General features: G+C 41.3%; 1 protein-coding gene across 1 annotated transcript in view; it reads right to left on the reverse strand.

The window, feature by feature from the left end:
* The window catches only part of MICAL3 (microtubule associated monooxygenase, calponin and LIM domain containing 3), a 165887-nt gene that overhangs the window by 4967 nt on the left and 147287 nt on the right, over nt 1–13633 (reverse strand). Inside the window, exons 37-38 of the mRNA XM_072873982.1 lie at nt 1126–1225; nt 62–135 (exon numbers count right to left, since the gene is read on the reverse strand). Coding sequence (XP_072730083.1) covers nt 62–135; nt 1126–1225 — 174 coding nt within the window. The remainder of the gene's footprint in view (nt 1–61; nt 136–1125; nt 1226–13633) is intronic.

Here is a 13633-nt window from a genome sequence, read left to right on the forward strand (position 1 = left end):
AGCATACACAAGGCTAGAAATACGCACATACGATCTATGAAATGTTCCCTTTTGCTCTCACCTTCTACTGCCATCCTCTCCCGGAGTTCCTGCTGTAATCGACTCTGCCTGTCTTCCAGTTCTAGCTCCCGAGCGCTGAAAAGGGAAGCATCAGGAATCCAAGTTCTGGGTATATTAAAATACTCCATACATTGCTCCATATCTGTTCTCAATTTCTGCTCCCCCTCTAGGTATCTGCTATGCATTTTACCAATCTGTTTTGGAACAACTCTTAAAACACCTAAGACAGATATTTTTGTAAGATTTAAAAGTACTTTCAGCATCTCAGGTTCTTTACCTTCAGCTAGGAAGTGCAATACAGAAAGCTGAGCAGATTACAGGTGGGATTAAATCTAAAACAGTGTGAAGGATCAAACAAATCTGCAATTGCTGCAAAATTATACTTTACCTCTATGTATCTCCTGCCACTTCCCGCTCTGAAGACAAAGTCACTTATCAGCTAAGGACATGTCAGGCCATTGCCTTTTCAGATTCCAATGCGGACAACACTTTGTGGCTTTTCTGACACAGGCACTAAGACAATCAGCTTCCACACTGCCTGGGTCAGCTGACATACTCAGAAACAAATTCCAGTGAATTTGCAGCATGGGGACTGAGAAAGCTGCCCATTTCATTAACAGGAAAAAAGCCTTATCATCTGAGCCCAAACCGAGAGGCACTGGGGTCCCACTACAGGCAGAGGGCCACATGGCAAAGGTGACTGAATTGAACACTTTTGGCTACACTTAAAAGTGGACTCTACCAAAACTAGGATTCACACGTTATTTCTGCATAGCTAGAAAACACTTGCATGAACAAGATGTGTTTTATCCAAGAACAGCTTGTGATAGCTTTAAACACGCATCCGTACTTCTGCATGTGCACAAATAGTTGGAACTTTCATTCCTTATTGCTATTGTTCCTTCTTCTACCACTCTTCTGAAATGTACTTGGATTCATATCTCAGCCAAGAATCAGCCTACGAGACTGCTGACCTCCTGGCATTATAGGGAAGACACTACTGACAGATCTTCCAATACTATTTGTAACATGATCCCCCTTTTGAAGCTTTGCACATTCACTCACAATATCATCAGTTCGGACTCGTAGCGAACCAAGGCGTTCTTCTCCTGCACCAGCTTGAACCACTCCTGCATCAGCTTGGGATCATCCTTCTTACCCATGCCTGCCAAAAAAGAAACCTGGTAAGTTTTCAGGTAACACCCTGCAATCCTTACAAGCCTAAACTGCAAAAACAACAATGGGGCAAAATGTGCAAAGAAAGCCGAGCAAGATGCTGCCAGAGCACTCCCAAGCCGGGTCCATTCAGTTTGCCTAGAGCACACAGAAGAGTGGAAGTCACCTCCAAAAGGATTCTCTTCTCTTTGGAGCCTGATTTTTTTTTTTCTTTCTGATTTTCTTGTGATTGCTTGTTTCTTCCTCACTCTTAATGCAGAAAGTCCAGATTTCTTTAAGTATTTCACTTTTCCTTTCATTAAAAGAGCTTTATAGATCCTCATGCCAGCTACTTAAATGTATGCCCATTAGAAACAGACTCAATTGCCATTCCATATGTTTTACCTTTATTTTTCTTAAATTGCATGGCCTCAATCTTTTCTTTTACTGGCCAAAAGTAACATCTTTTATTTTCTTTTTTCAATAGCTAAAGAAATCTTTTCTGACTGCTCCTCCTAGCCACATATATCTATCCATCTTGAAGATCCCCTCTGCACAGAGAACACAGAAACTACTTCTACTGTATTGCACATCAGCATTGGAAAGAAAAAGAATCCCCGGACACATTTGCTAATATCAAAGCAGAATAAAATACCTTGGGCCTTGGCCACCCCATATGGAACTCTTAGTTGGTATTTCATTTATTTTAAAACCAACTCCTAAACTTACTCAGTAGTCCACTTCCACTCATGAATCTCATATCTGTCAGGAGTTATGTGGAATAAATCGCAGGATGCTGTTGCCAAAGCCTTCTGTTAATATTTATCAAATGCAAGAGCTTACCAGGGAAGCTCCTAGCAGTCTCCTGGTCTGGGCCACTGATTCCACACTGAACTACCCGCAGATGAATGCTATGACTTATATCAGACACCATCAAGGACACTAGCAATGTGCCTGCCTGCATGGAAGTGGAGGCTGGAGCAAGGCCTCAAATCAAGCTCAACAGTATTTTCGGGTTGCTGCATCCTATCAGCTTGCATTGCGTGTAACCGAGGCATCCTAAAATAACTAACATCCCTCTCTATGTTTGTTGTTACAGATACATACTACCTACATCAAGAGCAAAAACTCTCAAGTAGTCATTTTGATGCTAAAAATAATCAAGCAGCAAGCTTACTCTTCAAACTCTGGGAAACACTTCACAAATACCACATTACTGGCTAGTTAATTCAGACCTGTGCCCTGCCTCCATCCTTAGGATCTCAGAGAAGTGCTGCACTGGAGCTAAACAAAGGAGAGCCTACAACTCCTATTAAACTGCAGCTTAGGCTGAGAATACCTGCCTTTGAAAAATCGTAATAGCAGACCCTTGGGGAATACCAGACCCGGCTGTACCACCCTAAGAGCCTCTGGCTCTGTGGACTTTATACCAGTGTGTTGCTCAGTTCCAAGCATTCCTTTCTGAGCATCTCTGCACAATATGCCCGTGTGGCAACAGGAGAGGGAGACTGTACATGCAGATGTCCAGTGCTGTGGCGCCATGAAAGCACTGGGAAGTCTCCCTATCCTTTCCGATGCCAGGATGTACAGAAAACAAATGCCTAAGAAAAAGCCAAAAACACAACGCTACTGACCTATGAAATACAGAAGTATTTTTAAACAGCCAATGAGCAGAGGAATAATGGGAGGACTGGAGAGGGAGCACTGACAACTGATGTGAGGGAGCACCATAGAAAGCAGAGTAAGTGGTTAGCAAAATTACACCATGAACACACATAAACAACCCCTTTCCCCATGCCTTGGCAATGGAAACTCTACGGCAAACTCCACTGGGGACAGTTAAAGAATGCACTCAGCAAGACAGATGAGGGAAAACTGGTCTATCTTAAGGTTTGTTGGTTTTTAAAGTTCAAGGATGTTTTTGCAAACCAGTCCTTATAAAGACACAGTATTCCTTTAATCCATATATACTAATTAAAAGGCCACTTAAGGAAGGAGATTTTCTTCCCTTACCCCAGTTTCCAAACATCTTTCAGGAGGAATAGAGAAACTGAAGCCACCAAATGAAAACAGAAACTTTCGAGTGTGACGTTACCGCTCCCACCGCTACTGCCCAATGTCCCTCCCAGTCGCTACACCTTCCCTAGCACAGCTAGGACTAGCAAAAGGGATACTGTACCTTTAATAACTTGCCACAGGCTCAGAGAAGCTGGTTACCAGGTTGCTACTGGGAAGGTTGGTTTGGGGACACAGCAAGAAAAGGACTGGGGACGGGGCTGGGGACCTTGTGGTCACTAGCTGACTAGTGCTGCTACGACAACCCAGCTGTGGTCAAGGAGAACGGGGAGTGTGTGAGGTTACGTTACCTTCATGGGCACAGCAAGGGCAGAAGGAGAGAGGTCTACGACGTGGTGTCCCGGCATTGGGCTCAACTTCAATAGGACCAAACGAGGAAGAGGAAGAGGCAGGAGAGGAAGAGGAAGTTGGAAGTGGAACGGAAGAGGAGGAAAGGGGTGAAATAAAAGACAAGCAAAGGACAAAAAGCATAAGAGTGAGAAAGAAAGGAAACACAAGAAGAAAAGAAAAGAAAAAATACAAGAAATGGAGAAGCAGAAACAAGGGATACAGTCTACAGATGAATAATGTCCCTAATAAGCACAGATAACAGGTAAGAGGTAGACCGAGGTACTGGTGAACTCTTACTGAGCTGTACAAATACCAGGCAGGAGGTTATTGTTACTGTACTTTTTCCTAACGTACATTTTTCAATCCCATGGTCTTTAACCGAAAGGTTTGTGAACAAGATGTCAGGACAAGCAGAGATGAATATTTAACTCCTGCTGATAAATGTCAAATTTCAAGAAAGGCTACAAAAAGTCTCGCCTGCATGCATAAGATACCAGCTGTAAGCAGCCACCCTACCTTAAAGCTTTATCAGGACCATGCTCTTATCACCATGGCAGCATCCACTGATGGTAAAAGTGTCCTTTTTAATGGAAAATCATTTCTTCAGACAGGGCACATCACGGGGAGAATCTGATTAACGTGGAACCAGCCTGCCAGGATCTGCTATGTCAAGTATGGTGAGTACACATGTACTCAACTGGACTGTTGTGCTTAGAGGGGAAAAGGCTTTTACATGGATAAAAAAGTGATTCACATCAGAGTCTGCGGGGGCAATGACCAACTGAGGGCTTTACAGAGTTAAAATGATAAATTTAAAGCTCTCCCTGGACATTCTCATTTCACAAAGCATTTTAAAGCTTACAAGTCCTCTTAGTATCAGTGACTTACTGAATCTTTTTCATCTTTTGTCACTCAGTGAAGGACAAACATTTCTCACCTCTAAAATGGTTCAGCTGTTTTAACACTGAGAATTTGCCTTTCAGCTGCACTTAACGTTACAGAGATAAACAGTAGGAAATAACCAACATCACTAATAGTTACAGGAGAACATATGCACCAGGGAGGTGATGAGCCTGAAACATCAGAGCTAGCAGAATGGAACACTTACTGCTCTCAACGCACAGCCGCATTTATAAAGAGGAGGCATTTCTGTGTTGGGAAAAGGCATAAACTCCACAACAATAATATGGTAAGAACAACGCTTATTTTGGAGAAGTCAGCAGAGCTTGATATACGTGGTTTGGAGACAGCTTTACAGAACTAGACTACCGGCAAACTGGGAAGGCTTTAGAAGGGACCATCACAGAACTAGACCAGCACATGGAAGACACACTGGAGCGAGAGGGAGAGCACATCGGCTTCAAAGCCTGTGACTGAGCAGCATGCCTTTCTCAGACAGGAAGAAACCTCTGTACTGGGAGCAGGAAGGGGCAACATTAGGAGAGGTGTCACAGTTGGCCATATGACAGTTACAAATAAAGCATCGTACCAACATTAGTTGGCAGTACCAGGACCTTAATTCTAGTTGTTCAGATTTTTTCAACTTCTTCATTTAAAATTAAAAAATACGAGGGCTTTTTTTCTACGATTGCCATTTCACAGATTAGGTTACAAAAGCAAAAACAAGCAAGAAAAACCCCAAACTGCAAAGGCACTGTGAAGAATAAGCTTCCGCACAAAGCAGAGCATTTAGTGCATGATACCTATTATATTTTTTATTTCACATCCTATCTAATTCAGCATGAATTCTTTTATATATGCTTTAATACTCTAACTTGGTGCTGTGGGGAGCAGGAGATGGATATTTAACTATATAGAAAAAGCCACTTCAATTTTTCAGAGTTTGAGATTTCATTCAGAAGTCTGTGTGTGTATGGGATGCTGATAACTCAAACACAGCTATATTTATACATTTCAAAGCATGGACATACAGACTTGGTGACGAATTCCAAATTCGCTATATTTGATCTGAAAATAAATACCTGGTATGTGAAAATGCCATTCATCTCATTGTGACATGACCACAAACTACTAACTTTTGTCATCCGTGAGCAAATGGTCTGATCCTAGGAGAAGATACCATCTTTGGTCTCCAGTAGAAAGCCACAGGGCTTACACAGCAGAAGGCTGTAATACAGAACCCACTCCCTGCAATTGTATTTTCTTCCTTTGTTCTTAGTTGTGCTATTTTTTGACAGAAATATTATCCTCCCACTCTTGTCTAAGGAAAACGTGCCCTTGAATCAAGTTACAAAGTCCATGGTATCTATAATAGTCCTGCTACTGTAAATGTTAACATTGCTTTTCAGTAAGATAATGAACATAACCTGTACTATTAAGATCCTTTCCAGTTACTCCAGATGTAAATTATAGTTGCATCAGTGAATACATGTTATATGATCATTACAATTGCTTTGGAAACAACTTCTGTCCAGCCCAGGATGATTAGCAAGGTTTTAAAAAGTGTTCCTTATGTATTGGAGGTCCTAAACAGCAAGGACAGAGTTAAGTGCAACCTGACAACTTACCTCTTATAGTTCTCTAAAGCTGTGAAAACTACACCAGTTATTATGCTCTAAAATACATATCATGCAGTAGAATTTTAAATATATTTTTAAAAACTCCTCTAAGGTGACAGTCATGAAAACTGCTTCCCCACCCTTGCTAATAAAGAGTATCAATACATGTAGTACAGATACTATAAGCAGACTGAAATAGGAACTTTCTAATTTTAAGATGAAAACTATTTTATCATATTTCCTGAAATGGAGAAAGATTTTTCACTGACAGTAACAAATCTTTAAGTGTATTCCATGTCACACATTTCACTATTCCTTCAGATGAACTCTTTCAAGAAAAGGCCTCTTCTCTGTTTCAGAAACAGAGAACTGGGGAAAAAAAAGATCATTTGATAAATGGAAAAAGCATTCCCTCAGCCAGCTGATAAGTTTAGAACAGTGAAGGTATCATCAGATCATTCACATTCCTGTCAAGGTTAATTACAAAAAAAAAAAAACCAACTTCACAGCAAGAGCTCTCACTGTGTACATTTATGCTTAAGACAATCCTGGGAAAAGGCTGAACTCGTCCAGTACTAATAAAAGGAGAACTATACAATACCCTGGTTCACGATATGGTGTTAAAAACTCTTATCTACCTCACCCTTATCAGTTGCCCAATTACATAACAAAAATCCTTACATGTCTTCTTATTTGTCCCAAAGCCATCACTAATCCTACAGTATATATAATTATTATTATTATATTATTGTTTAGAGAAGAGACATCACCGCCTCATGGGCTCTTTAAATTAAAAAAATGATAATCACTGCAAGACAATTTTCCTGGCCATGGAGTCAGGGCCAGAGGGGAAAAACTCTTTTGATAAGCCAATTAAAAAAAAAAACAAACCCAATCCCCTTTCTGTTTAAGTCTCCTCCATCACCAAAAAACGCAGGCCAGGTCTGGCGACACAGGTCTGCATCCACAACATGGGAAGAGTGCTGCCAGCAGCAAGAATACAAGCTACCCACTGCCCCACTGAAGCAGTTCACTCAGAAGGAGCTGAAGGGTAAGAGAAGAACCATTTCTGTGACCATTCACTTCTTAGGTTCCCTCTGTGCTGTCAGCAAGAGTCTAAGGTGTGACTACAGCTTCCAGACAGAAAATTATCACTTTTTTTTCCCCAGAAAGGCAAAATCGCCAACAGACTGTTAATCACAAGTTGTTCCTTTTCAATGCCACAAGCCAACTTTTCTGAATGTGTGTAAAGACTTCAAAGCAGAGGTCAGCAGCCCAAGCTGCTGGCAAGCAGAGGCATTCAGAGGGGCACATGGGGTGACTGGTATGAAGCCAGAAGCTGCAGCTTGTTGAGGAAAGGAGAGTGCCCCAGCTCCCGAGCACACTGAATATCCTGGGGAAGTAGAGGCTCTGCCTTGCAGATTAGTCACATCCCATCAATAAAGTAACTGGAATTATCTTGCCTCTGTGAAAAGCTGCCTTTCCCAGATCTTTCTAGGAAATCTTTCATGCAGCCATGACAAGAAAGACCTTGCTTGTCATAGTACCCTTGAGGGATTGCAGATGTGGCTACAGTGGTGGAACCAAGAGCCAGGTCAAGAATAAATACCATAGCTCCAAAGCCTCTTCAAAACAAGGAACAGAAATTGTAGTGCCACCATGAAAATACACCTTACTTTTCACTGTACATTGTTCTTCGTTACACAAGCTACACTGGACTATTGTCTTCCTTTCTACTTTTCATTTACCTATTGTTTCAAGAGCAATACTTCAGACTGGTTTCGTCCTTTTCTGCTGTAGCTACATAACACTTCTTCATAATCTGCAGCACGGTAGTAAAAAATTGATCAGGATGAAGAAAGCACAGCAGAAAGTTTGGGGTGGCAGATACCATTATCCCTAAGCTACAGCTCACGTTGATCCCCTTCACTATTTGCCCATGTCCTGTGGTACGAGAGCTGTGATGATTTCTGAGAAGTGGTGAGCCACTGCAAATCAAAACAACTTAACACATATACCACAGACCAAATGGGATCACAGCCTTTGCAAGCTTTGCATCCAAAGACTTTGATTTCTATATTGCTGACTAACCAGGGCAGTTTGGAAATCAGCAACACTGGGCAGGAAATCCAGCTCTGAGGCTAATCTCAGTTCTCCTGAATCATTGGGCTGGCACTTGACCTCACAAGCTAAGAGCACAACACTTTAGAAATTCTTATTCTACTAACAAATTCCACCACTCATTTAGCAGGTAGACTAAGAGCTCTAATTTTAACTTGGTGCTTAAAATAAGGATCAGTCCAAAAGAGATCAGTAAGACAAACTGTGCACTGATCACAGGAAATATCCTCTTTCCCACCTTTTAAAAATCAGTTATGGTCAGAAACCTGAGTACTGAAAAATAAAGCATTCCAACTTTACTATTTGGTGAAGTTGTTCAACAGCAGTGTTGTAAAAGAGCAAGAATACAGAAAACCACCTCTCGGATAAGAGCATTCACACAACTGCAGGTATTGCAAAGTTGAGGGCAAGGATTCTGACTATTCCATAAGCACATCGCTCAGTGTGTCTGACAACAGTTTACTAAAACTGTGTAAAAACTAATATTCTGTAAAGTACCATCACTAGAAGAAACCTGGGGAAAACTCATAGACTGCTGAACTGTCATGCAAACTGAACCACACCTTTATTTATCCAGCAGAAGAGAGGGGGAAAAAAAAGGTGGGGAGGGGAAAGAAAACGAGGGAAAGCAATAGTTGGAGCAGAATACATGCACGAATGACTGCACAGAAGTCTTCTGCTTCTACTAGACCTCAAGACACTCCAAAATGCAGTCAGAATTAGTAGAGTCCTGCACTGGCCCTGCCTCCCAAGACTGTTAGTTTCTGTGTGCAGTTGAGAGAGGTTTGCAGAAAGAAGCAGGTAAATGGTATTGCTTGCTTCCAGTACCTAACAAGTACTCTAATTATACTTATCAAGTTCTGCTTATCAACTGTTCTTTCCTGCTCCAAATTTACAGCAAAGAAAATATGTTACCAATTCACTTCAGTGTCAAAAGCAGCTGCAGACTGCAAAAACAATGTTTATCTTACAAATCCACTCCTCTTCCAGGAGAGCTGTGTTTGCCAATCACAAGAAATAGGACTGTTCTCACTTGAGTATAACAGACTCCAGCTCTGCAGTTAGATCTGCAGGACTTTAAAGAATATAGGCATCTCAAGTATTTTAAACAAGCTAATAAAAAGTTAAGTTGTTGTACAGTATGCTTTAAACAAAGTACAAAGAATTAAAAACCCCCCACAATCGCACTTTTTTTCCTCCCCTGTTTACCTGATCTTCATAAGGCTCTTATCAAGAAGGGAGAACATATGTCTGAAATCAGCACTATCAAACATACCAGCTCTCTTCCTTACATCCTTCTTTGCCTGTCTCGGCATACTGCAGCCAAGAGCAGAGCAAGATGGGAGTGTGGGGCTGTTTCCTCAGTGATCCCCTGCTGGGTGCAAGGAAAAGGAAGCCCCTCATTTGAACACAGAGGGAACAACGGAGGTACTTTCCACAGGCAGATGAGGAGCAAACTGGGACAAGGAACTGGTGGGTAAGGAAGAACTGAGGCTGGGACTAATTAAGCAAGGAGACTAAGAATGCAAACTACTAAAGAAGAGACAGAGAGTAGAAGGGAAAAGGGGTAAGGGGTGAAAGGAGAAGGCAGATTTGTGGAGAAAATATGACCTACAATTTTCCAGACAAATAATGCTTGGGTAGAAGAGGGAGCAGAGCCAAAACATTTTGGGAGAAGGCCAGAGGCAGGGACTGAGACTGTGGGGACTGAGTCAGTGGGAAGACCAGAGCAGGAATGAAAGACTAGGAACAGCTAGTGGGGAGGAACAGGAGGTCTGAAGGGTAAAATACTAGGATTTCTTTGTCAAGAAGGTAGGATTAAAATTAAATGCCTGAGAAGCAGAAACTGGGACTGAGAATGAAAATGGAAGTGGGGTCAGGAGCTTTGGATGGAAAAAGACAGAATTAGGACAAGGACTGTCTGGAAAGAGGGAATAAAAGGGACAAAGAGTATGCATCCACCAGAGCACTATATCCTTCCAGCGTCTGGCTCAGAATCCGTGTTTTCAAGTCTCACCATTCCACAGCTGCCAGCAAACATCTGTGAAATCCACTGACCGTGTCCCATTTCCTCTCCATGAGGATCTACACAAAGGATGACAACCTAGTGTTGCTATCAGTTATTCCATAAGGGCATGTGGCAGAGTTCTCTGTGGTGGATCTACAGGTTATAAATCTGTTGATATATCAACATAATACAAAATCTTAATTTCAGTTGACTTTGCAACCTTTGTAATGTTCTTTTAACATAACCTCATATATGATATACACATAGGAATAATTACTCAGAATTGAAATGTGACCATCTGTAGCGTGAAATGAAACATCTGCTTTACAGCAACGGTACATGACATTTTAGAACAGGAAGAGAGGATTATGGCATCTGAGCAGAGCAACAGGGGTAGTTAAAATAGCAATCTGTAATCCTGCAAACTGGAACTTGACCAAGGATGTCAAAAGTTACCACTCCCTTGCAGAGTTGTTGCGCAATCTGTAACAACTAAATGAAACGCAACTTTCATTAGTGTAAAGAAAATCCAGAATAAGTTAATACCCTAATCACTCAAAAAATATTACCACTTTACAGATAACTTTTTAAAGTATTTTGCAATTTTGCTTATCATTCTACTGACAGCATGACTCTAGAGTCATGCCTATGCCTCAGAGCCACAAGTTTCCAGCAGAATAATTAACTACGCAGCCATCCTAACTGCTTATAGTGCTCAGCAGGACCACGCAGCCCTGGTGCTCCAGGGATTTTAACGGCACTCCACACAGATGCAGCATCCTGCACAGACATGTTAATTTTGGAGCTGAGCTCTAAATCTGCCACTGAATAGTGACAAGTACCATCAGAGCAATGTATCCCTTCTGGCAAAAGTGTTCTGGCAGCCCCAAAAGCAAATATAAAGCAAATTACAGAGGCAACAAAACAATACTATAAAGCCACATACTCCATCAGGCTATACTGGCTCATTGCATTTAAAGGGATACTGCCCAATACAGTTTTTTAAAGCTTGTTTCGAAAAAGGTATTTTTGAGACGAGCAGAAACTTGATATAGTTTTAAAATATATCAACCATTTTTAAAAAATGTGAACATTGTCTCTGACTGTTGGAAGCCCAAGTGACTGAGTCACCACGTGAGTAAAACCAGCCTGTTATAGAAGATCAAAAATGACCACTCTGCGGTGACTGTCTGAGCTCAGAGAAATGGAAAAAGCAAACATGCAAAAAAAGATAAACAGTAAATCCAATTTTCAATTAAGATTTTCTGCAACACAATAATTTTTTAAGTGACAGTGTCCCTTTAAGTAAAGATTATTTTGCTTTTCTTAAAGCTACTATTAGTGATTTTGATGGGATTGCTGTCTCTAAAGAGGCATTAGGAGGAGAAGCAGGAGGAGGGAGAGGTATAGTGGAAATAGTTTTAAATAGGGATAAGGGTCTGTTAAGTGTAATTCAGCATCAACCCTTTTACAGCTCCTACTCTATGCTCACAAGGGTATGTGCCAGCCCTGATGGGCATAACAAGAAAGAGGGTTTCAAAGTCTCTGCAGAAGGTACCCGAGGAAAGAATGCTAGAGGGACTGAACAGTGAATGAAGCACAGGGCTAGCGGAGGACTATCACATCAAAATTAGCACAGGGGAACTGGGCAACAAATTAGGTCTACTAAGGAGAAAAGTCTTCCATTTTGAAACTTGAACTTAGGTGGATATTCTTAACTCAGGTGGATGTTCTTCAATAAAAGCCTATTGTGCCAGGACAATTTGGAGTCATTCCCAACAGACAGCTACAGATAGATACTATGTGGGACAGCCTCCCCCTGGAGGAGGAGAAAAAATGACAGCTAAAAGCCTGGGCAAGATTACATTTGAAGGATCAAACGCAGAACACAATGAAATCAGGGGAAGACTTCTAGTGATGTGTCTTGGATCAGGCCTGTGGATCTTGTAGAGCATGTGGGTCTTCCACCCTGCAGAGCTGGACTGTAATGCACTCCCTCAACAAAAACACAGCTAAGATCAAGCAACTTTGTACTCTGAAAGACAAATGAAATGAGACCCTCAGATGACAAGGCAACCGAGCAGAATTTGCCTTCTCTTGGATCTGCTGACAGATGTGTTCATTTTATAAGAATAGATTTAGGGTGATTAAACTAGCAAAGGGAATTTTAATTTTCAAGATGGGCAAATGCTAAACAAATGCCGTTTGCAACCCAAAAGTTATCCACCTACTAAGGGATTCAGGAAGTAACATTAATTAAATAAATGCAGAACCATGGTGCAGAGTGATGACCAGATTATAATCGCTAAGTGAAAAAAAAAGAGCTAAACACTGTAACGTGTTTAGCACTAAATGGGATATTAAAAAAATAACATAGCAAGAAGCTTATTAGCTGTGTAATGATGCAAACTGGGCTGACTGGAAACTCTAACAGCAGATTCCAGCAAAAATGAACAGAACTCTTAACAGGAGATTCTCTCCTAACCTTACAGTAAGACAAAACAAGAAAGAAGAAGTATCTGTCATCTACAAGTGTTTCCAAAGTCCCTTGAGGGAGCATTTTGTTTTTGTTAGATCATCGACACACTCCAGCTTTTTTGGAAGAAGCAAATGAGCCTCAGAAGGGGAAGAGGGAGGCAATGGCATGACTAATCCTTTAGAGTGCTGTTAGATCTTGGGAGCAGGTCAGTTCTGCTGTCCCCTTCATGTTAAAGTATTTTCCTAATGAGGATTTCAATGGTAGAGTTGGACTTCGCAAAGGAGAAGCAAAAAAACCATCAACGGCCTTCCAATGCTAGCAGGTGAGGTGGCCGGAGTGAAAACATAAGTACATTTTAAAATAATCAGCACTGTGGAAAATATAAGAGGGAGCCTTACACATGGTTTGTGGAGCATGCCAGGATCTCCTCTTCCTGAGCTGGAAAAGGGGTTCTGCTATAGCCAGTCATGTGCAAGGGCTGTTTCTTCTTGTTTGTGAGCCAAGGACGGGAGAATTAGGTGAAGGGAGGAGTGGGGAGGAGTGTCAGCAGGGTTAGTGTCAGCAGGAGGTTTAGCTATACATACCACCCAGATGCAAGTCGATGAGGTCACTGTAATAAGACTCTCCCCAATAGTCTACAACAAGGAATTGGTGAAGACAGAGTTATTGAATCAGATACCCACCCTAGCCCCACACAATCAAAGCAATATATGAGAAAAAGACATATAGACAGAAACAAAACAAAGGCAAACAAGAAATATGCAGCTATACACATGGGCACACATATATATATATATATATAAATTGTATGTGTCTCTTTCTCTGTATATATACATATGTGTACACACACACACAAATATATCACAAACATATATATTGGGAAGA

The sequence above is a fragment of the Ciconia boyciana genome, chromosome 1 (assembly GCF_034638445.1).
Source record: "Ciconia boyciana chromosome 1, ASM3463844v1, whole genome shotgun sequence".
NCBI lineage: Eukaryota > Metazoa > Chordata > Aves > Ciconiiformes > Ciconiidae > Ciconia > Ciconia boyciana.